The sequence below is a fragment of the Agelaius phoeniceus genome, chromosome Z (genome assembly GCF_051311805.1).
Source record: "Agelaius phoeniceus isolate bAgePho1 chromosome Z, bAgePho1.hap1, whole genome shotgun sequence".
Taxonomy (NCBI): Eukaryota; Metazoa; Chordata; class Aves; order Passeriformes; family Icteridae; genus Agelaius; species Agelaius phoeniceus.
The window spans coordinates 94,015,430-94,039,743 of NC_135303.1; the positions used below are offsets into that span (position 1 = coordinate 94,015,430).

General features: G+C 47.9%; 1 protein-coding gene across 1 annotated transcript; it reads right to left on the bottom strand.

Moving 5' to 3' along the window:
• Positions 1–17: 17 nt before the first annotated feature.
• On the bottom strand, positions 18–21,992 carry LOC143692280 (phospholipid-transporting ATPase IC-like). Its single transcript, XM_077172234.1, has 30 exons — positions 21,821–21,992; positions 21,365–21,535; positions 19,527–19,630; positions 13,341–13,533; positions 10,956–11,053; positions 10,543–10,656; positions 9,967–10,065; positions 9,809–9,870; positions 9,325–9,397; positions 9,147–9,217; positions 8,735–8,817; positions 8,418–8,576; positions 8,163–8,251; positions 7,696–7,886; positions 7,404–7,612; positions 6,939–6,982; positions 6,667–6,823; positions 5,902–6,090; positions 5,565–5,677; positions 5,170–5,334; positions 4,963–5,074; positions 4,684–4,759; positions 4,440–4,572; positions 3,929–4,214; positions 3,122–3,345; positions 2,620–2,703; positions 2,106–2,351; positions 1,813–1,951; positions 1,601–1,731; positions 18–1,091 (listed from the first exon to the last, which is right to left on the bottom strand). The coding sequence occupies exons 4-30, from the start codon at positions 13,519–13,521 to the stop codon at positions 867–869; spliced, it is 3,753 nt and encodes a 1,250-aa protein (XP_077028349.1). The 5' UTR covers positions 13,522–13,533; positions 19,527–19,630; positions 21,365–21,535; positions 21,821–21,992; the 3' UTR covers positions 18–866.
• Positions 21,993–24,314: the final 2,322 nt, after the last annotated feature.

Here is a 24,314-nt window from a genome sequence, read left to right on the forward strand (position 1 = left end):
AGGAAGTGCACTATCGCGTATTTATTTGCATTACACTTTTGAAATGTACATTCCATTGAATGAGAGCTGTAGGTCATAATTGTTACTATAAAACCATTTCAATAATTAGCTTTTAGTTCGGGAGGGGGAAGTAGATAAAAGTGAAACATTCAAACACCTCAACTCCAGTAAAGAATGTGCAAATGTAAAGAGACTGATAAAACCGCTTTTTACACTGTAAGAACTGAGGCACCAGCAACTGAAATACGTTCCAATGAAAGTGACTGATTTCTAGTTATCCATCACTGACTGTCCAGAACTGAAATGAATCGCTTGTGCCAGCTCCAGGGGCAGCTTCCAGAGCTGAGACCTATCCTGATTCCTAATCCAATGTGACGCGGGCAGGAGTTTATCACCAAAGACATCCCAGCTCAGCTGTGACAGTTCCGATGGGAGCATCCAGGGCCCTCTCCAGGGCCGAGCACCCCACGTGCCATCATGTCTGAGCAGTTAATGAAATGGAGCACACAACGAAATCGCTTCCAATGACAAGGATGAAATGTAGATACAGTTTTATACCAGCAGAGTATTCAAAAGTGAAAAGTCTGCAATTCCAGGCATCACTAAAAACAGACACTGCTGGGTTTCCATTCCCAGCACGTGTATCCTTCACTGTCATACAGAGCACTCACACAAGGATCGGTAGTTCCACGGAGAACTCTTGGCCTCTCTGTGCTCCCAGGAGTCCAAACCCAGAAACTTCTGCGATAAGACATAAAAATCTTCACATCCTTATGCCAGGTGGTTGAACGAGACGCTGAGTTTGCCCGGAACAGTTCTGTGCAGTCGCTGTGACAAGCAGCCCCGGCCAGCAGGCGGGCAGCGCCTCAGCTGGTGTCGCGCGTGTCCCCGGAGCCCGGCCCGGCCAGCACGGCGTCCAGCGGGGCGCGCCGCTTGCGGATGCTGCGCCCCGAGGCGATCAGGTCGGCGTAGCCGCGCTGGTGCGAGAAGGCGTAGGCGGAGCGGCGGGCGGACACGCCGCGGCGGAACGCGCTCTGCCGCCGCTTCCACTGCTGCTCCTCCAGCAGGTACTTCCGACGGTTCCTCTGGATCTGCGCGCACGCAAACACACCGCGGGGCGTGCGTTAGGCAGCATCACCACAGCTGATGTGTTCTCATAGCTGTGTGCTGGCTCAAGGCAGAGCAGTTAGCCAAATCCATCCCCTACACTCTTGACGTGTAACCCTGGCACTCAGCCCAGCCTAAATTAAACCCAAACTAGGGCACTCAGCAGCCTCATGGGGTCTCGGGGGCACCACCAGATCTCAGCCAGGCACACGAGGAAACAGCCCCCACTGAGCTGCTGCCTCTGGCCAGCCCTGCAGCCACTCTGCTCACAGGACCCAAGCCAGGCTTGTGTCACTCTCTGAAGGGCACCATCACTCACTTGTCTCTAACATTATCACAAAATCCCAAAATGGCTTGGGATGGAAGGGACCTTAATGCCCATCTCGTCCTACCCCTTGCCATGGGCTCTTCCACGAGCCCACACCTTAGCACTGACACCAGCCCCCGTAAATAAACACCTGCCACATTCACCCAAATACCAGATTCCACTCACTTTATCGCTCTCCGAAGGCCAGATTGTCATGGATAGAAAGCGCTGTGCCACTACGGGCAGTAAGCAAATGGCAATGGTTAAAATCATGGTAAGCCAAAGGTATGGCTGCCGCAGAGCATTCGGAGCAGTTCCTGGGAATAAAAGGAGCAAAAGTTAACTTATGACAACGCTACATCAGACAGGACTGAGAACCACAAAGCACCAGGACTGACCTGTGAACTGAAAGCCAGAAGGGAAGAGAACATGGATTCCGGCACTGTGAAAGTCAAACGTGATCCCAAAGTAAATTGCAATACTCCCAAATACTGAAAAAGCATTAACAAAAGTCCAGTATGATGTATCCAGGCCAATCTAAAGGCAAACAAAAGTGCCAAATGAGTTTCTTAATTCCAAATAATGTCAATTACTTCTTACATGTTGTTACCTTTCTAGTAGAGAAATTTAGAACAGTGAGTAGAAAGCGTTCTCAGAACACCAGAACTCAGGGAAAACTAAGCTTACTTGCCTGAAAATTGACCACAAATATCAGAGAGGATGCTGCTGTGACAGCAAAGGACTGATAATCTGCAGGGGCTTCTCCGTCTTGTCCCATAGATATAAGGTAGGCTCCGTACGGGATGAAGAAGATGATCAGTGAAGTTACAGCTCCATGGAGCAAACTTATAAAGAACTTCTTGTAGTTGAAAAGTAAATCTCTCTGACCCAAAATATAAAGCCTGGGGAACCGAAGGCTCAGTTTGTCGCTCACATCCTTAATAAAGAGGAAAAAGAAAAAAGAATGTTGTGAATTGGGGTTGTTCTCAACCTGAGGTTTGGAGAGTGAGAAGCTGAACTATACAGTGTCCCAAAGGGAATGGCAGATCCTTTCTCTTTCCAATAGCAGGGATTTGCACAGAGTAATGCAAAAGGAAGGCGTTCTTAAAAGCCACAAAACCAAACCTCGTTTCATGGACAACCAGTGGAATTTAGATCTGGTGACAGGTGCCTTTGGATTCATTGTTGTAGCAACATGGGGATACCTGGTCGAGCAAGCCGACGAGCAGGACCGGGAGGCTGGAATACAGCACGTTGTACAGTGTGATGAACCAGTCCTCGTAAGCTGTCTGCAACACAGGGGCAATTGCAGGTCTTGGTGATTTCATTTGATTACATCCTTCCCCTCCAGCTCCTGAGAAAACTCACATGTGCTTTACTACAGCTCTAAGTTCCCTTTCTTGGTGTTCACCCAAAGGCAGCAGCACCTTGGCTCAGGCTCTGCTGAAGCTCTTTAGTCTGTGTTAAGCTGCCCCATTCCTTCCAAATGTTCCTCCCTGTACAACAATGATCCTGACATCAGTGCTCTGGAATCATACCTAACTGCTTGTAACTTACTCGCTCAGTACTCATCATGTCCTCTTGCAGAAATCACTGGTGACAACTTCACCTTCCTGACACTTGCCAGGTTAAGCCTTTGCTGTTCCACACTGACAGAAGCACCTGCTTGTTAACCTGTTGTTATCCCACATGAGCACACCTTCCTACCTGGGCAGAGAAGCCATTGAAGAACGAGTACCAGATGTGGACCAGCGTGAAAGCGAAGTTTTTGTAGAAGAAGTATCTCAGGAACTTGCACATCCTGATGTAGGACCAGCGCCCGTGGACCAGCAGCAGCCGCTGGAGGTAGCGGAACTGTCCGAAGGAGTAGTCACTCGACATGACAGCCTGCATGCCCTCCTGGCCACTGATCCCAACTCCAATGTGGGCAGCTGGGTGAGGGACACAAACACCACACACTAGGTTGGACAGAGGGACAGGAACACCACCAGGGCCATTTCTACTGTCACCTGGACTGTCTGTCGGTGCTTGTTCTGTCAGAATGCACCTGGGAAATTTGACCAAAGGAGAACCAAGCGATGAGACAGTGAGTAAAGTGCTGAACAAACTGGGCAGGCAGTTTACAAACACCCTTGGGACAGAAACCCTATCCTAGACATTTTTTCCTCACTTGCATCTCTTGGGAAGCAGAGCAGGTACAATCTGGGATGGCTAATGCCACCAGGCAGGGGGTAACCAAGCTACTGCTTTGGTCTTTACGTTACAGTTCTGTAACACACAGCATGAGAACAGATTCCTGCTCAGGGAATGTCTACAGAAAAAAAAATAGATCAGGAAAAATCACTAACCATTTCCTAAAGTGCTTCCTCAGAAAGGGAAACAGGCACAGAAGCTAAAAGGCCCACGGCAGCAAAGCAGATGGAAGAGTCTTCTGACAGAGAGGGACAGTGGAGAGACCGCAGGAGCAGGCCAGAGGAGATCTGTCCTAGCGGGAGAGCTTGACAGCTGCCTTACTTTTGATCATGTTCACATCATTGGCCCCGTCCCCGATGGCCAGGGTGATGGCCTTCTTGTACTTCTTCACCAGCTCCACCACCATGGCCTTCTGCTTGGGTGTCACACGGCAGCAGATCACAGCCCGGCACTCGCAGGCCAGATCAACAAAGTTCTTCTGCTGCTGCTCCTTGTAGGCCTCTGCCCTTCTCCTTTTCTCAGCTTGTTTTTTCTTCTCTTCTGCCGTTCTGGGGAATTTCAGTTTAAGTTTCTTTTTCTTCTTCTTCTTCTCCAGCAGGATTTCATTCTGTGAAAAAAATAAAACATACTGTATTCTCTTCTGCACCATTCCCAGTCCTACCCCAGGCACTGCCTAACAACACACCTGAGGTCATGATGCTCCCAGCATCCATTTCTGGCATTTTAATGAACTGCTTGTGCAGACAAAGGAACAGAGTCCTCAGTGAGAGACACTGCAGGCTGGTGGTGCCCCAAAACCCCAAACACTTGGGAGAACAGCCTTTGTACATACCAGCCAGGAACCAGTGATGATCAGAGCCCGGTCTCTGCTGCCCTGGAAGAACGGCTCGTTCATTCTGAGAGAGGAATGTGGACTGGATCCAGCCCTGTTCCTCTGGTTTTCCAGCCTCGTTTGAAGGAGAGCACTGGAAAGAGAGGGGGAAACTGTACTGAAAAGTCAAGGATAAACTTTAAACTAGGTCAGTCCCAGACTGAAAATCCTGAAAACTTACTAACTCCTCTGTGTTTTTACTTGCCTGGTATCTTCTCCATAGCAGATGGCTGTTTCCTCTGTTAGGAGTTCACAAGAAAATCCAATATTTTCAGCAGTTTCTACAAAAAAAAATTAAGAGAGGGAAGTATTTACTGAAAGTTCTGCCACAAGCAATTGTTAGGAGCAGCCAGAAGCACCTCAAGTGATCTTAGGTAATTTCTGATTTACATTTCAGTATGAGAATTCCCTTGCAATGCCACAGTGTAGATGAACAGGCAAACATCCTCCTATTTTTAGCTGTTTGGCTGTAAGTGACCCCCACCTTTTTTGTCACCAGTAAGCACCCAGATTTTAATGTCTGCCTTGGAGAGCCTGGAGATAGTTTCTGGAACTCCATCCTGTAGTTTGTCTTCAATAGCTGTTGCACCAAGCAGCTGGAAGGCATTTGAAACACAGGTGGTTAGTAGCATTGAAACATGTTTCTCTTAATATAAGAATTGAAATGTACTAAAAATGTACAGCTCCTTACAATCAAGTTTTTTTCTATTTCCTCATACACTTTGTCCAGAGCTTCATCCCGGTGACTTGTAGCTAAACTGGCCTCCAGAAACTTTTTATTCCACACTTCAAATTCATCCTGGCTTATGTCTCTGTAGCACAGGCAGAGCGTCCTGAGAGTTTCATTTGCAAAGACCTGAAAAATAATTAAAACCACATATATCACAAAAGAAAACTCTTCATTTGCAATCCAAACACGAGGGCAAGAACATGGGCATTTCACAAGTTTGAGAGACCAAGTCCAACTTTCAGAACCAATTGCAGGTTTCCATTTGTCTTAATAGCTTAGGAAAAGGAAATTAGTAACACTACTGTCGGAAAGAAACTATTTTTGTTTTAAAAAGAGCATACAAAATACAAACATACATCAAGGGCCTCTTCTGTGGCTTCTCTCTTGACGTTCCTGGGGTGCAGCCGCTCGTAGATCACCGTATCAGCCCCTTTGCAATACAGCCTGATATTGCCACCGGACTCTCTTACTGCGGAGGGAAACAGCAGAGGTGGCACCCTTACATGGAGGAATCATTTCAGATTGGATTTTTCAGCCTACTGCCAAGTACCAAAGTGCAAGATGGTGTTTCTTCTCCAGTGAGCTCAAACGTGCCCCAGAAGTGGTAATTCTTGACCCCAGCTTCCTCTGCACATCCCTTTTCACCCCTAAACAAGTGACCTTCCCCACGCAGGCTGGTGGCAGCCAGCTTACCAATGACAGACATCCTCTTCCTGTCGCTGTTGAAATCCAGGATGGCCAGGACATCGTAGGTCCTCTGGACGCCCATCTCACTGATGGTGATGGTGTTCTGCGTTCGGGACAGGAACACGTACCCGAAGTTGCGCGCGGCCGTCACCAGCGCCCCCTCATCCGGGGAGGCTGCCTGGTAGTGGAGCTGACCTGCAGGATTGCAGCCAGCACACAGCTGAGGGTGCAGCTGGACACTGCTGCAGCACCCACCAGCAGGGCACACCGAGAGCAGCGACCACAGTGCCCCAGTCTGTTACAGTACTGCCCAAACAGGAGCTGTCCTCAGCCTGCTTCCCTTCACTAAAGCAAAACTCCACGTTTTACACCTCAACATCCTAATTTCTCAGTCCAGTCATTTAAACATTTTCAAAAGAAGCTCCAAAACACAAACCCTTGGCCAGAGACACCAATACAGTGAGTGGAAACAACCCCAAAAACATTAAGAACAAGAAAGGACAGGACACTGTTGGTTTCATGGAGATTTTACAAAGATGGGAGTAAAGCAATATTCATATTCCATGTTGTAATTGAATCTTCCAACCCATGAATTCATGAATTCAATAGCTGATCACCTCTACATTTAGTTTTGTTTAATTTAAAAGGGCAGCCTAACACTCGTTCCTTATGGTATCAGCATTAGTTGCAGATGTCTCCCTCATGGAACTGAATTTGAATTATTGTTTTCTGCTACACAAGGAAAACAAACTAAGCAAAAGCCACACTCACCATCAGAAGTGTCAGCCATGACTGTGTGACAAATAGCAAGCAGAAAAAAGAACTTCTGGATTTCTGGCTCCTTTCCAGCCTTTATTTGCTCTATCAGATAGTGATCATAGAATAAGAACTTTCCATCTGCGTACACATTCCAGCTGAAATCAACTTGCTGCTTAGACAAGAGGGGAAGAGAGGCTGAGTCACCAAGGCGCTGTTGCTTTGTGCCCACCCGCATCTCTCCATGCCGTGGATGGGACCAACAGGATGGACCCGGCTGGACCTACCTCTGCGTGGCTCTGGAGCTGCCCTGCTGCGTCCCGGCAGTCCCCTGCAAGGCAAGCACCCGCACTCAGGGCACCAGGCACAGCAGAGCTTTTACAGCCCACCACAAAGCAAAACATATCCACCACATGTACTGCCACCGGAGGGAAAGGAAAAGGACAAACTGCTGCTCACACTACACGTTCCTTGTCTGTTTCTTGACTTTGTCCCCAGAGCATTTCTTGTGAAAGCAAATTTGTACAAAAAATTGTGCAAATTACCGATTTTCAGTTTTTCTGAAAGCTGAGATGTTCCCACTAAAGTTACTTAATTTCCACTTTGTAAGTGGGAAAACCCCAACAGCTCCACCCCATGCTTTACCCAGTGCCAGGTCTAAATTGTGGAACTTCAGCTGGAACTAAGAGAACTTGTATGTACCTGACCTCTAGCAGGTATTAACATTCCTCCTCCTCCTTTGCACAGCTTACCGTATCTTTGCCCATTTATGCAACACTTTTTAAAGGTCATGATGTTCTGAGTGAGGGTTCCAGTCTTGTCAGAGAAGATGTACTGGATCTGGCCCAGCTGCTCATTCAGCGTGGTGGTCCTGGCCTTGGCAGGCGTGTCCTTCTCGGGGTAGTACATCTGCAGGTCCCAGTTGATGAAATAGCTTTGGCCAAAGCGAATCACTTCCACACTGAATCAAAGAGAAGGAAGGTTCTCACCCCCAGCTGCAGCTCCCGTTTCCACCCAAAGACAGCTCCTCAGGTACCGCCCTACCTCACGTAGAGGGAGATGGGCACCATGGTGTTGAGGACAATGATGTATCCCCAGAAGGTGAGGAAGCCCCGGTAGGCAGGGCTGGAGTCCTGAGCATCGTACAGGTACCAGGAGGAGTTGCCAATCTGCTGCTCCCAGTAGGTGTGACCGATGGCCAGCCCAGCTGACAGCAGGATAAGGACCACGATGATCTGCAGGGCACAGAGAGGCCTCTCACACGTCAGGAACATCTGCTCCACTTAAATCCCAAATCCCCATGTTCCTAACAAAATGTGACAGCTTTTTGTGAGGAGAAATGGAGGAAACATTTCCCACAAAGGCACATTTCAGATTTCCTCCTGGTCCATCCCAGCTCAGCAGGCCAGAAAAAAGTCAAAATATATTTATTACATACACACAGGAAGAAGCTGCCTAACTTCACATTCACTATTCACTTAAAATCCTAATTAAAAAAAAAAAAGGCTTACAGTATAAACCATGTAGTTCATAAGGGAGTCAATTTTTGTCCTTTTAAATCTTGTCTTTCCACTATTTTTCATTATTTTTGTGTCAGCACCTAAAAATAAAGAGTGAAAAATTAAAAAAAGGGAAAGATAGGAGAAGCAAACACATGTCAGTATTACAGTTTTACCAAACTGGGACATGAAATACAGTTGGTATCTATAGGATGAAGATTCTTTTTCACTCTGCAGGTGTGCTTTTAGTGGGGAAATATTACACACCTGCAAATATGACCATTCCATGGCAGAAGTCCGTGTTCCTGATCTTACAGCCACGCAACAAAATCTTATCAGCATCCAGAGGATAAATTGAGTTTCTCCAGGATAATGTTCCTGTAAACTTATCCAGTCGGTTATTGGGTTCTTCACATTCAACCAGACCTAGGAAATGTGGAGAGAATGTGTTTAATGTACAAGTTAAATCCAAATGCATTGACTTGTACCCACCATCAATATCAAAGTAGCTTTGCTTTACTTTTATTAATTTGCAAACGATTTGGGCTAGGTTCTAACAGCATTAGGTGTAGAACTGTACCAACCATCAAAGTCTGCCAGGGCACTTTCTTCCTGAAGGTGTCTGTGTGTCACCTCTAGGGCCATTTTGAATTTTAAGTTAGTCTCACTAAGAAGAAAAAATAAAAAGGTGATTGTATTAAAACCGTGGATAGAGGAGAGAAGTTTAAACACAATTAAATTAAGGTACCACCACTTCTCTGGGCAACCTTTACTAAAGTAAAAAATAAATTCATGTCCTTCCCCCTTTCTTCCTATGTCACATTCTTCAACACTTTTGATGTGCCTGTAGCACTCCAGTGGACAAGTTTTAATGATTCTGCAGCTGGATACAGTTCCCCAGGTGTGGCTAAACAAGTAGACTCTAACATACACAATCCTTGCTCTTTTCCTACTCAGCCCAAATTAACTCCAAGACATCCTTAAGTAGAACCTTACCCATCCAGTTCAGCTGTCTCCACATAGCACAGACTGTTTGGTTCTGAGCTGGACAGCAGCAAAATATCAGCCTAGGAAACAAATAAATACACATCAAACAAAGCCAGGTAAAAATTCCTACAGAGCTCTCTTGAAACATCAAACAAACGTATCTGAAGCAGGAACAAAAGGAACTTACAGGAACAAAAGTATTTTTCTTCAGACGAACGACATCACCAACTTTAACATCTTTCCATTTAGTGGCTTTGAACCTAATACCAAAGATAGTTTAATAATTATTCCTTTTAATCTAGAACACGATGCACTCTATAAAGCTTACAGTACTAAACTTTCCTTAGGAAAAAAATGACCTTTTGGTGTGCTGTGGGTTTGCCTCTCAGAAACTGCAATTTTACAGCTCAGAAGCCAACCTACCTCTTCTCTTCCCACTTCACCTAGTTATGAATTCCTGTCCTGCTCTCCAAAGAAGTTGCTCTTAGCACAGATTTAGTCCTGGAGAATTAACTTTAAATGACTCCTTTAAGCAATTCTTTTCCAGTTTCAGTTAGGTTTTCAGACAGAGAACAGAGCTGAGCCTTTCTCATCATCTACAGCTTCAGATCTGTGGCAAAGCTTAGCAACAGGGACACGATCATCTCTTACAGAGCTCGGAGGGCACAAACCTTCCATCCTTGATGACATCACATGTCCTGTTATTGACCTCGTTGTCCATCCTGTGACGAGCCTGAAACCAGAGCAAACAATGCCCTGTGTCACAACAGGAGACATGAGCTGCACCAAGAGGGTTTTGCTTTTTCTATTTACAGAACATGGTTCTTACAATGTCATCCACCAGGTCTTTGACTGCAGTTATTCCCAGCACCAAGAGCAAGGGCACCAGAGTTGTGTACCATGACAGGGTACTTATTTGAGGAATCGACTGCAAAAGACCAATAAAATCAGGTCAGTACGGGATCATCAATCAAATTGAAATCAGAGATATGTCACAGTGACCTGGCTAGAGAAAAAAACCACACATCAGAGAGAATTTCAAGTCAGGTTGTGAAAATGAACAAAAGAAGAGTTTGCCTGTTACATTACTTGGGAATCAGCTTCCCTTTAATAATTGTACTGGCTCGTATAGTCTGGTGGTGCTTCTGATTTATGGGATGAACTCAAAAAACATCTTTTCTCATGAAATTCATGAGCTCTGCAATGAGTTCATTCAAGTCCTGTGCAGCTAGCTCATCCCAGAAGCCCGCCATAGCTCATCCAGATTTGCTGCAGGTTTCTGTTACGATGGGTTTGGTCTCTGCAGCAGTGCCCCTCAATTCCCTGACAGGACAGCAGTGAACTGTGTCATAAATATTATTGAGCTCAGATTCCCTTCACAGTGAGTACTCTCCATCTTGCTTACCTGCAATATGAGAAGAACAAGAAAATAGAAGTTGGCTGCTCTCTTGAACTGCTCAAACAGATTCAGAGGTAGAAAAGTGATGGGGTTGTACTTGTACGTCTTAATTGCATTTCCCTGTGGGAGAAACCCAAATATCACCAGTCACACAGCGGAGCTTCTCTTTCCAACACAAATGTACAGCGCACAGGTTTAAGTTCCTAATTCTCTATCTCACCTTAAATACGTCTCTTGATAGACGCTTGACTTTCCATTCTAAAACCCCAACCCAGTTATTCTTCCCCCCCTCTGCTGGAAACACTGAGGAATTGTGAACGGTGGCATTTACCCCACTCGCCAGCCATTCCAAAGACCTTACTGGGATTAAGGAAGAATTCATCCGACAATTAGCACCTCATTGGGATAAGACAATTTACCGCATATTTGCTTTTCTTGAAGCACAGGAAGATTGTTCTCTTGAAGCCCGGCTGATCATAGAAACGCTGGTCGTTCGCTTTAACTTGCCAGCTGCAGTCTGGAAGGGACAAAAAGAGTTGAAAAGTGTTACAAACACGAGGGAACAAATCTGCCACTTTCAGGTTTTCTCTCAAATCCATGTTTTAAAGGTACTTTCGACTGAAGCAAAGTCAAACACCTGCTTTATAATACATCTCCTTAAAGAAACCTTTTCAAGGCATTTCCAGGCTGTTTGTCTTTATTAGCAATTCCAGTACATTCAGAGGAAGGGAGAAGCTTGCTTAACATTTGAGAGTTCCGTGGGACACCTGCACAGTAACTTTTATTCATGCTAAATTCCCTTCTCTCCCCTCTTCTGGTTTGCCTCTGTGAGGCCCGTGAAGCGCTAAGCACTCCAACCCAGGTATGTGTCTTGCTGGAAATGAAGAGCTCAGTTCACCTTTTGAAGGCAATTCATTGATTTAACCACACTGTGCCATGCTCTTCATTCACACTCATTAGAAAATACACATCCGAAGCGCTCATTTTATTTCTTCAGCCACCAGATTTCGTTCGATTGTGAGAAAACTCAGGAACGGGAATTGCATCCATCACAATTTTCTGTGCCCGCTCTTTCACGGGCTTTCCTTCCCAGGCCCTTCAGCTCCCGTTTGCAGCACGGACAGCCGGGCCCTGCCCATCCCGGGAGCTCCTTCCCCAGGTTTGGAAGCCGGCTCCCGCAGCTCTGCCTGCCTGGGAAGGATGACGCGGGCCGGGTTTGGAAATGCAGCTCTCCTGACTCACGGGCCAAGCATCTCCCTTCTCCTGCAGCCCACAGGGATGGTCCCTAGTGCTGCTCTTCCTGGTTCCATGAGATCCTCTGCACCACGGACCGGGTGAAACTGCCGGCGGCAGAGGCGTGGGCACGGCTGTGACTAACACTTCAAACCCAATCCAACTGCAAAGGTGGTTTTGTTTTTCCCACCCACCACAGAGCAAATTCCACACTGACATATCTGGACTTTTCCTGGGACTACACAACTTTCATTTCCAGCACCTTCTGGTTACAAGCCCAGAAGATAATAGAGAAATATTTATCTCGAGGAAGCATGTTTTGAGTTAATATTACATGCATTAATTTAGAAAGTTACTAAGTTTGTCAAAATGACAGGGCATAAAGAAAAACAAAGTCTACACAAACATTTCTTTAACACATTCCAAAAACATTGCAGTGTTGATAAAACTGATAGAAAACTGACAAATTAGGTCAGAGGTAAAACCTGCAGGAAGGAAGCTCCTAAAAATTACTTTGAAGTGTGATACTAACACCTAATATTTGGCAAGCTGCTTTGGTAATTCATCAACTTTAAAGGATGTCATCATAAAAAAATCTTAAACTAAACATGTGACGGATGCTTGTAAAATGACAGTACACAACAGGTGGTTATGAAATGAGAGCTGATCAACTGTTCCCACACAAACAGGAGAAAATCTGTATAAATTACAGAGGCTTTGGTTAATTGAAAATACTCTCATTGCAGCATGAGAAAAGGGAATTTAGGGGAGCTACAGATGTTTCCTGGGTAGAAGTTCAGAGCAGGGATGCCAGAAAGGCTCCTCCCACTGAGGTTCTTATGCTGGCAGCAGCCACAGGCTGTACCTGCCGGTTCCTTGGAACTCCTCCTACTCACCTTTTACCTTTTAGGAAACTCATGAGGCTATAAAATGAGCAGTGAGGGGGAAATCTGCTCTGCACAAGCAGAAATTCAGGGAAAACACTGAGCACAGCTAAATGTTTATGCTGGAGCCCATTTCCAGAGGGCTGGGAAACCAAGTACCTGAAGGTCTGTCTGAAAGGGTCCCAGAGCACAGGCCATGTACATCCAGCCTTAATTGACAGGAGGTCACCATGCAGCTCATTATCTTTGCGCAAGGAGCAGTGGCAGAGAACTGGGCTGCAGCTTGGAATGAAGCTGAGTCTCATTCTGACATTTGTTAAACTGAACTGCCACCAATTTACTCCTCCAGAGTCAGATAAGCCATTCGAAACCTTGCCTGACACATAAACACAGAAGTCCAATCGGCCCCTGAGGCTCAGCCTCTGCATCCAGCATCGAGCACTGTCCAAAGCAGGGCCATGGTGCTGTTACCTTTTGTGCCAGGCTCTCAGGCCATGGTGCTGGTACCTTTTTTACCAGGCTCTCAGGCCATGGTGCTGTTACCTTTTTTGCCAGGCTCTCGGGCCGTGGTGCTGTTACCTTTTGTGCCAGGCTCTCGGGCCGTGGTGCTGTTACCTTTTTTGCCAGGCTCTCGGGCCGTGGTGCTGTTACCTTTTGTGCCAGACTCTCAGGCCATGGTGCTGTTACCTTTTTTGCCAGGCTCTCTGCTCTCCTCCGGGTCCCTGCTGGTTTGGTTGGGTCCCAGTTCAGCCCCAGGCTGCCGACTGTCCAGCTCGTCCTCCGTTTCGTCGTCGCTGTACGGCACCACCTCATCGTTGGGCTGGGAATCCTCCTCGAAGGTGGTCTCTGAATCCCTTTCTGAGATCATGCTGCTAGCACCCTGCCAGCATGGGGGACAAGTTAGGGACAAGAGTTCACCTAGCAAGTGCTGGAAAACACATCTCCAGTTTTACTCTGCTGGTGCTGCTCACCAAACCCCGCATGTGAAACCCCAGAACAGTGCAGGGCACAGGCTGGGTTTTCCAGCTCTGAGCAGGATGAGGGGGCAGCTCTTGTCGCAGGCAGCCCTTGATTACTGTTCTGCTATGTGTAATTACACTCTGCAGCCCAGGAACACTGTGTGCTCCCAACAGAGGGTGTAGGAACTGGGGAGCACACAAACACATCTCCCAGGGGCCATTACATCATTCCCTGAGGAGCCACAGGAGCTGGAGCCCTGCTTGGCCACAGTGGGACACAGAACAGGGCACAGAGTTCAGTCACACAGCTGATCCTCCATGCCTGCCTGCCCAGCCTCACCCAAGCCAGCCTCACTTCCTCTCTCTTCCCACGGCTGAACATAAGAGTTTGCCACTGCAAGATCCCACATCTCGCTGTCCAGACACTCAAGGACACCAGGGGAGGCATTTTGGCTCAGCCCTGAGCTGTATCAGAGGAGGATGAGCTGAGCTGTGGCCGTGCCCATGTGCCCTTAAGCTGTGCCTCGAGTGGACATCTCCAGCCATCGCTAGCTGTGATCCTAATCCTGAGCCACACATCAGTTCCCAGCTTGCCCCCTGACCTGCCTCACCACCATGGCACTGCCTTTGCTAACAAACTCAGCAACCAGCAGGGCTGGCACCGAACCTGCTGACATCCCTTCAGCTTCTGGTTTTGCACAGCTGAATCGTCTCCCTCCCCAGTATGTGCTATAAGAGTGAGATAAATATTCCATGAGCACAGACTGTGCTACTCGAGTGGCAGGCTGCTGGCAGGGAGCCCAAGGCAGGCCATGCTCCCGAGCCACAGCGCTGCAGGGCCCCCCAGCACAGACTGACAGCCCACAAAATACAACAAATCCACCAGGCTGAGTGCACAGGAACCCACACAACTTCTCCCAAGACCCACTCAAGCTGCTGGAGGCTTCTCCCTGATGGAATTATCCAGCCGGTCACTAACACAGGTGTAGAACCTGAGACCCCTGTGACAGATCCCGTTTTCCTAAATAGCCTTGGAGTTAGGAAATACACTTCAAGCTCCAATTCAGGCCCCTGAATACTTCACTGTGATATTCTCCTCTTTTCTGTGCTTTAATTCTTTCCGTCCTGCTAACACCTCTTGTGGGAACTGCTGGGGGGAACAAGTTCCTCCCACACACAGTCCCTAGAACACAAAATGCCACCAGATCTTTGACTGGCTCTCACTCTACAACAACTGAAACAAGCTCATATCACTGGCACACAGCTGTTAGTCTATTAAATTTTACTGATTAACTGCTTAATGATTAATGAAGTAATTAGTCATGCGAAGGGGTAGATGAGATGTCAAAAACTGCTGCTTTTGTTCTCCATTGCAGATGTGTGCCTGCATGGCAATTCCTTCAATGCCACCAGCAGCAGCCTGCGATGCTCACCGAACAGAGCCCGCCAAGTGACCTGGGGTAAGGTTAAATTAATTGTAGTCACTTTCCCTCCTCAGAGAACTAAACTGCCCTGGAAAACCTCGTTAGGAGAGGAGATCTCATTAAGTGTTACCCTGCAGGCAGCACAAGCCTCTGTGCTGCGGGCACACCATTAGCATGCTGCAGGAGGCAATGGAATTGTGCCCGGGGCTGGCCGGGAGCCTGCGGAAAAGCTCCCACAGCTGGGGGAGAGATGAGAGCTGCTGTGGGACCCGGGGCAAAGCAGCTCTCCCCTGACAGGCCAACAAATTGCTTTAGAGTTAAGTTTCTCGACACCTGGTCAGGAAGAAAAGGGCTGGCTGGGAGGGCAGAGCCGTGTCAGAAGTTCAGAGGAAGGTGGCGAGGGATCACGATGTGAAAGGGGAGATGGGAGGAAGCATGGAGCAGCAGAGATGCCAACTAACCCCGAGAGAGCAGGTCAGAGAGGGGAGCACACACCCAGCAGAGCCTGGAGGCAGGAAGCACCCAGCAGAAACTCAAGGGGAACAAACATGGCAAGAAGAGAGGGGCCACTACTGCTTCTGGTCACTATTCTGAGGACTGTGGAAACAGTTCATGGAGGGCCTGAGGTGGAACAACAAGGTTGTTAAATACAGTTTGATCAAATACTCAGAGAACACTTTAAAAAGCAGGTTCTTGGCTGCACAGCCCTCATTTTTTAGTTCCTGACTTGACAGCAGGGGCTTTCACACTGTTTCAGACCGGTTTCAGATCAGAAAACCTTACATTAACCACTTCAGTCCAGAGGAAGCATCAGCTCACGCTGCCTGGGTGGGTGGGGAGCAACGCCCAGCTCCCAGTTCTGCCTTCCAGCCTGGAAAATCCTGCTGATCCAACAGCAGGATGGATAGATACATGGGGAGATAAAGGAGATCAAAACAGTATTAAGCACAGCTTTAAGTATACCTGATCCACTTTATTTACTAAAAGGGTAAATTCCACAGTGCTTCAGTAACTCAGGTTTTGTGTCTACTTCTGCCTCAGGGCAGGAACCAGATAATTGGGAATAAATTAAACCTTGTAAAAACTCCACTTACTGTATTTGTTTCAAGGCAGTAAACAACCACCCAAAGCAATCTTACTCTAAATTCTTCTCTGGAGAGTCACTGCACATGACACTGCTGCAAGAACCTGGGGTGACTTCTTGCAAATTGGGTCATCACTCAAAGTGCCCTGAAAGTTCAGGAATCCATCTAGGACAAGGGACATGGATAGTAAAAGGATTAAAATGCCACTAGAGCTGTTATTTTGTGTTTATTATGGATATAAAGACCTACAAGGCCCACCATGACACACCTGCTGACCACCGCAGCCTGTGCACAGCCCACACCCTGCATGTTCCTGTCCTTGGCACCACATTCTGCACTACCTCACACACTGGGGCAGTGCCAAGCTCAACAGCTGCTCAAACCTGGCCACGCACTGTTCCTCCAGAACACAACAAGAGCAGTATTTTGAGCAAGAATCATAAAGCAAACTCAAATAGTACAAAAAGTAACTCAAATGAACTGCTTCAGCTCTCTGGAGTTTAAATAGGACAAAGCTACAGCAAGATGTTTCACTGATTTAACTTGGCATTTAAAAAAGCATTTAAATGCAAAGCCTGATCCTCAGACAGGTAAGATTTATTTCTTTACTAGCTGTTACTGGAGCATCCAGCATTGCAAAACAAAACCTGCTTACTGGAGGGCTGAACACAAACTCCCAGACTGCAGCAGAAAGCCATGTCTGACATCAGCCTCTGGGGTGGGGCTCCCACGAGGATCTGCAGGCAGTGTATGATCACTCCAATTACATTTTCCCTAAGAGACAGCAGTAATTACTCTGCCATCCTCAGCTGTCCCACACTGCTCAGCTCGCCAGTAACAGAGAATTGGAGCCAAAATGGGAACATGGACAAAGAGAGCCTGGTAGGGAACAGCACCTGAGAGGGCACTCAGGGCGGCCACCCTGGAGAGCACCAAAGGAGAAATCAGAGCCCACAGAGTACCTGCATGGCTCCACCAGAGCAGACACCTGTACTCAAGGGGCTCGAGGCCATACCCCAGCTCATACCCTGAGAGGTTTCAGACTCATCTTTCATCCATGGGCACAGGACTAAGGATGGCTGTAACAGCACTTGAGACCTGAAATCTGGAATTGCAAAGACAGCTCAGCATCCACTCTCAGGCCATGATCCACCCTCAGCCCAATAACGGCCCAACTGGTACCGTTAATGCTCCTGGAGTTATTTTTAACACCCCCAAAGCATGGCCAGAAGCCAAGGCTTCAAACAGCAGGATATTGCATTTCTGCTCTCCCCTCAGGAATCCCAGCCTAAGGCTTTGGCAGAGTATGGGCCTTCGTTAAAAATGTGTTCAGCAACTCATCTCCCTGGAACCAGAGCTGCTACAGGGAAACCAGCAAATCATAAACTGGAATTGCTTCCAATAGATGAGATGGATCACTGATTACTCACAGCAGATGTGAAATGTGACTGGTAACAAGTGCTTGGACGGGCTGATAGACAGGTCTTCTGAACAGCTAAAACCTTCCAGGTAATCTTTATGACATTTTGAGAGGAAAAGAAAACAGCAGCTAGAATAGCATGAATCAGCACAAATGGGCCAAGGAAATAACCTTCACTCCAAGCAGTACTAAGCTTCAGGTAGATTGCCATGCAAATTACATGCTTAAAGCTGATAAATTTATAGATCTATTTCACACACAACAGCTCCAGTTACTTCCTTGAATGACTGCTTTACAGTAATTGAACACACAAAAATTATATCTCGAAGGGAATGATTTCCCTTAGTCATCTGTTCTCAAACACACTGGCTGTCCTATGCACCCTAAGAAAGGAAAGCCCAGCTGCTGGGATGCCCCAGAGAAAGGTGAGCTCAGGAGTTCAGGGAGGTACTTTGATCCAGCTGAGGCTGAAGAGTGTAAGGCAATGAAACCCAACCGCTGACCCTACACACCTCCCCTGCTCCGTGACCCTGGGAACAGCTCCCACTGGAACCTGCCAACACAAGGTGACTCAGAATCACCCCAAAAGGTTAAAGCCTGAGGGATTCCAGTATGGCTGCAGAGAAAGTGCTCGTGGGAAGTGATGCACGCTCACAACTCAGGAGAGCACAACGTGTCATAGCCCACACAACAGAAGCACCAAGGACTCGGCTCTTCCTGCAAGGTGAGAGGTCCTTGGGGATCCTGTTCTGCCAGTGACAGGCCCCAGAGGAGGCAGCCTGGCTGCACCGGTGCACCCAGCCCCTCATTTTACACACACCATTTTTAAATACAAAGTGTACCTATTTGATTCACAATAGTACCTTAACACAGGCACCTGCTACTGCTCTGGAGGCTGGACAAACTCTGAGGATTAAGGACTAATTCCAGTTCCAAGAGACTTTTAAATTGCTATTGTATGCAGCCAACCTTGCAACGCTTTGCAAGGAACCAAGCCTGTCCCTCCTGCAATGCCCTAATAACCCTGATTACCTGCACCATCAGGAGGCAAACACCACAGTGAAACTGTAACACTGGCACCACCAAGCTCTGAAAATCTAACTTCAAAAAGCTGCTGGTGCCAACCAGGCTGCATGCAGGGAGGTGACAGTTCCTCTCCTGAACACACTGCAGCCCTGTTCAAGCAAGCTGAGACACCAAGACCCTGAAACCCCCTAGAGGGAGGAGAGAGGGTTCAGTTCTGTGCTGCTGACAAATGTTCAAGTCCCATCTTGGGGAAAAAATCAAAATAGAAAGCAGAGGCTATTGTGTACTCCCTGGTGTAGCTACTTATTAAAACTTGTATGAAAATAAGTATGAAGACCTTTCCAATATAACTCATTTATCCTGATGAGCCAACAGGATTGGACACAGGGAAGAGATTAACTAGACACCAAGAATTTAACAGAAAATCGCTCCAAGAAAGAGACCCACAGCTGCCTGAGGTTACACAAAAAGGGCTGAAGATGGGCCATTGCAGAAACCAAATCATTTCCCCATTATCTGCCCTAGGATTTCTCATTAACAGATCTGCAGAGTTCTGTCATTTAAAGTCCAAGGCAAGGCAAGCTATCTGTGCAGAAGATAAGAGGCTTGGGTAACCTTTGCTCAAGCTGCCCTCTCTGAAGGGGTTTCAGCCTGCCTTTTAGAGGGTGTTACCTTGGTCTCGAGGTTCATGTTATACAACAGCACATACTGAGGTTAATAGAGGAAAAAATAATTATTGTTCTGCACACCTAAACTGCACTGTTTGGAGTCAAAGATTTTTGGAACTTCATAGAGAGATTTTTCCTAGCAATCAAAAATTCCGTCACCATCAAAACCAGCAGGTATTTCTAACGGGACTAAATAAAGGTTACTTCCTGCTACCAAGATTGGAGATGCCATTAACACACCTCTTCTGGCAGCATCTGCAATAGACACTGAAGCCATTTCCCTAAACTGACCTTTATCCAATGGAGTGTGTGACTGAAGCCCAGACTGCATCACAGATGCTGGCACCGGCCACTCACAGAGGATCCCCTGTGTTCATCTTCAAATCAGGCTCCATCTGCAATGAAACAACATAGAAAATGGTTTATTGGCCGATTCCACCTTGTGTGCACACAATAACAAAAAACTATTCTGTAGAAAAATCGTGACATTTATTTGCCTTGCAAAATTTCTTAGGCTTTGTGTGGAACCGTTTGTCCTATGACCCTAAGGTGTCTGGGCTCTGTGATAAACCTGAGGCTTGAGGTTGGTAGAGACCGTTCAAAGATATTAACACCAACACCCTGTTTGTAAAGTCATTAGTACATCTTTCCTATCACCAGCGATTGTCAAATTGTCAAATGAAAATCACATTTCAAGTTTCTATCGGAACACATGGGGAAAACCCAGCAGACGTTGCAGGGGGATTGTGTAAGCTTGCCAAAAAGCAGCAGCGCTGTTACAGAGCTGGGCACCTGCCGAGGAGGGCTCGGAGAATCCGGAATGAGAGTGTGCCCTTCACCTTCACCGCGACAAGCACAGAAACAGAGAGGTTAAGTGATTTGCCCAAGGCCATTGGGTAAGTCACTGGCAGAGCCAGGGTTGGGTTTCAGAAGCTCCTGGCCAGCGTCCTGCATTCAATTACAGCTGCACAAAGCAGCTCATTTAAAAGAGGCCCGACAAAGCACACGGCCAGGAAGAACATCAAAACCCCTCGGATCTGAAACAACAACAACCAGCCCCCTTTCCACATTTGAGAGCAGGCAGCACTTCAAGCTCTCGGCCCTCAAACAACAGCCACACCAACAAGAGATCAGAGAAATAAATTCCAGCTCATTTTAAAATAACTTCAGTGCAAGTGCCTTTTGGAATTCACCATCCCAAACTTCAAAGCAAAGGTCCAGAACATTCACATGCTGTCTTTATGTCAGAACTAAGTGAGAATAGTTTAGAAATTACTGAAAATAATCTCTATGATAGCTACAAGTTGACACAGAGACAAACAGAGGCCTGGGACAGGTACAAAAGCAACCAGACTCTAAGGCGACCACCAGTGCAGAAGCTGACAAGGAAAATTTCAAAAATGGCCAGAAACTACTTGTCTTCTAAACCAGGCTTTGAGGGCAAAGACAAATCAAAACCCACGACCAAACAGAAACCTGAGCAACCTGATCCAGTACAGACACGTACAGGGAGTTAATCCAGGGACTCACTCACTCCAGCAGCAGGCACCCAGGTGGGGATTGCTCAAGGGCCGGACTGCCACCCCAAACCCCAGCGGCGCCGCTCTCCAGAGCCAAACCCCCTCAGCCCGGAGACCAAACACCCAGCCCGGCTGCGACTCATCACCAGCACGCTCCCTGCCAGAGCTCCCGTGCTGTTCGGCCTCTTGGGTTTCAAAGCGCTCCTGCTGACACCCGAGCCAGCGGGGAAATGCTCCATAACCTGCTCCATCCCGGCTCCGAGCAGGGGATGCTCTTTGAGCTAGAGGCACCAAGCACCAGCTAACAGGATCAAGGCACCGGATTTGTTTTGTTTTGTTTTCCAAGCAAGTCACTGACCTCACAAGTCACTTGCCCGGTATTTTCTATTGCAGAACTACTGCTCCTTAATGCAGAAACCTATTGCTGCTCTGATGACTGTATAAACACTGACTAATGAGTAATCACCCCGCAGCCCTGAAGGCTGTTCTCATTGTCTGCAGGTATGGGGGGGAAAGCCGGGACTAGGGCAACCAGCCCAGCGCCAAGAGCTGGAGTGAGTGCCCGGGGGGCTCGGGGAGATCGGAGACAGCCGAGCTGCCTTAGCTCACCTTCCAGCAAACTCCTGCGCTTTCTCTACACTTCACACCGGAGAGACTGCGCTAAGTTCGACCATCACCGGCCGCACATCCCGCGGGTGGGAGCGAGGGGGACGCTGATTCCCGCGGGGTTGAACCCTCCAAAACAACGCGTCGGGGTCCTCGCTCCGAGCAGGGGATGTTCTGGGAAGGAAAGAGAAAAGAAGGGAAGCCGTTCCGGGTGCGCCCGGGCTCAGCTCCGGCCCCACCTGTGCGGCGGGGCGGGGCGGGCCGGGACAGAGCCCGCCCCGACCCCCGGCCCGCAGCGAGCGCGGCACCTGCGGAGGTGGCGCTGGACGGCCCTGGGGTGATGGATGCACCGCAGCACGGGGCCACCGCTCCGCGGCTGCGACCGGCACCGGGCACCGGCCCCGCAGCCCCGAGCCCCGCGGCCCCGCTCCGGCAGCTGGGCAGGAGCCCCGGCCTCACCTGCCCCGCGGGTTCCCGCTCGCTCCGAGCGCCTCCCGAGCCCCGCGCCCGCCCCGGCTCCCCGGGAGCCGCCGCCAGACCGGCCCGACGGGTTGGGCCGGTTCTGCGGGCGGGGTGTAGGGGAGCAGGGAGGGGCCGCGGGCCCGGCCCCCTGCCCGGCCCGGCGCTGCGGGGCCACTCCCACCGCCGCCTTCCCGCCGGGGCTGGCAGCCGCCGGAGGTGCCGAGGTGCTGCTCCAGCCCTGCCCTGGTGATAGCCGGGACCTCCCTCCTGGCGTCGTTCTAAATGACAGGGCTGCTTTATCCCTCCTTATTCACCGGGTGTACAGCACTAGAGAGCTTTGGAAGGGCTACAGGATTTTAACCTTTTGGCCTTTTAAAAGCTCCGAATGGACTCCTAGTTCCCAAATCCTTCTGAGGAAGGACTGGGGGAGTTGGGCGATGCTCAGGAGTGATATTCTTAACCGATGGTTTTGCTCATTAATAAGTAGATAAATTAATTACAGATAAAGCGGTCATATTTAAGGATTGCAGTAGTGCTGTTCTGCCATATGCACATTTGTTCACAAATAATGCAATTTAGGGCAAGTGGAATGCAGATATGGTTACAGATGTGATTAAGTATAAAAATCTGGAAAATTCTGTCCCTTAAAGTGATGATGGGCTGCTGCTCCGTACTAAAGGTGATCTTTGTTTTGGACTGGCCGGTATTGCAGAGATCACTTGGTTTCTTTTTCAGCAGCAACAATACTCAATTTTCCTGTGCCAGAAAAGTCTTGTTCAAACAGATTTGGTTTTCCTAGACCAAAAATGTGATGCTGAGTTCCAGAGCTGTGTCTTTCAACACTTTTCTGTTTTTCTGCCTGCCTCAAATTCCTCACACCAAACAAAACCAAAGTTAAAATCAGGAACATTTTGGCTGAACAAAGCAGCAGAGGTTACTTGTGCTTTTGACAGTTCCTGCTCTGGGCAGGACATTAATTCCTGTCCAGGGCTGAACATTTGGCTTCCACTTCAGCATTCACAAGGCTGCTGCATGCAAAGCCAGGTCTGTGGGACACACTGTCAGGAAGGAGATTACTGCAGATAAAAGGGCCCCTTAACAGTGACTAATGGCCCAGCCCAAATATTAGTTTTACACTCAGTACAGATCCGTGTCTGAGGGAAACAGCAGCTGTTCCCCACACCGGGGCCATGAGGAGGAGCATCCATTGCTCAGACCCTGCTCAGATCTTGCTCTTGGTCACTTCCAGCAGGTATTTCCAGTTCTGCCTCAGCACTTTTCTCCTCCATCCTCTCCTTTAGTCCTCACTCTCATCTTTCACTCGTGCCCCTTCACCCCAAAATAGCAACATGCCCTAGTAAAAAATACCTTCCTTTCTGTCCCACTGCTGCTTCTCTCCTTCCCAGCCTCTGTTCCTGTTTGTCTTGTTTTGTCAGGGTTTGGGACACAACTGTGTAGAAAGGGTTACACATATCAGTAATTCTGTATTTAATCAGCTCTGAACACACCTATTTATTCACATTCTTATTTGAGTAATTTCCTAATATGCAGAAACCAGGGGATAACGCAGATTGTCTTTCTAAGCAATCCTCTCCCTGTTCATCTTTCCATTTTTTTCTCTATCAATTAATCCAATGGGGGGAAAGAGTTTAAATCTCTATACCTTTCAGCTAATCTGGAATCAAAAGTAATTTAGATGGTAATTTTGAAAAGTATTAATTTGAGGAAAGGGCAGATGCTCCAGCTTGTATAGTTTGTAGGCAGAAAATAAATGGTGGCAATTCTGCATGCTGAAAGAATTGTGCCTTTCTTTATTAAAATGTGGAGGGTTTCTTCTTTTTCCTTTTTTCCTCCCCATTCAAATTAAAAACTTTCAGACAAAGTTGATAGATTAGGGATCTCTTCCTAGGCTAAAACCCTGTTTCAGTGTCAAGAAGGCTGAGCCCAGATCTTTTGGAAGTTTCAGTTTCCTAACATCAATATCTAAGAGAGAGAGAACCAACAGATCAATAGCAGCCACAGCTCCAGAGATAACCCTTGGCAGAGGGATCCCTGTGCCCTAGTGCCTCCTCACACAGCAGTGTGAGAATATTTCAGATGGAATATGGTCCCTGGATCAGTTAAAGGGGGTGCATGTTGTGCCAGAACCTTTAAAGCTTTTCTAAGGACAGGAACATTAGCAGGACACTCACATGTTTGGGTGCAGTTTTCTCCAGGGAGCTTTTCTCTGCCCAGGTACTTTCCTGCCTCACGTTTGGCACTTGCTGGAGAGAGCTGAGCTTTAAATCAGGCTCCATTCCAAGTGAATTGTTAATTACCGCAGTTGGGGCTAGTGCAGCCCAGCAGAGAATTCCACAAAGACAGAGCAGCGGCTGCACTTGGAGGGTGCCTCGTTATTCCCTGGGTGAGGGATCCTCTCGTGCTTACAGACATACAGAAATCCTAACGCAAATTTCATGGCAAGGACATGCAGGTGTGGAGATTTTTCCTA

What these genes read in the sequence shown, in the direction of transcription:
- LOC143692280 (XM_077172234.1), bottom strand. Translation starts at nt 13,521, where the DNA reads ATGATCTCAGAAAGGGATTCAGAGACCACCTTCGAGGAGGATTCCCAG. An exon ending in CATAAATGGGCAAAGATACG is followed by an intron (nt 6,983 to 7,403) that starts GTAAGCTGTGCA and finishes CTTGCCTTGCAG; the next exon opens with GGGACTGCCGGGACGCAGCA. An exon ending in CATGGCTGACACTTCTGATG is followed by an intron (nt 6,091 to 6,666) that starts GTGAGTGTGGCT and finishes GCAATCCTGCAG; the next exon opens with GTCAGCTCCACTACCAGGCA.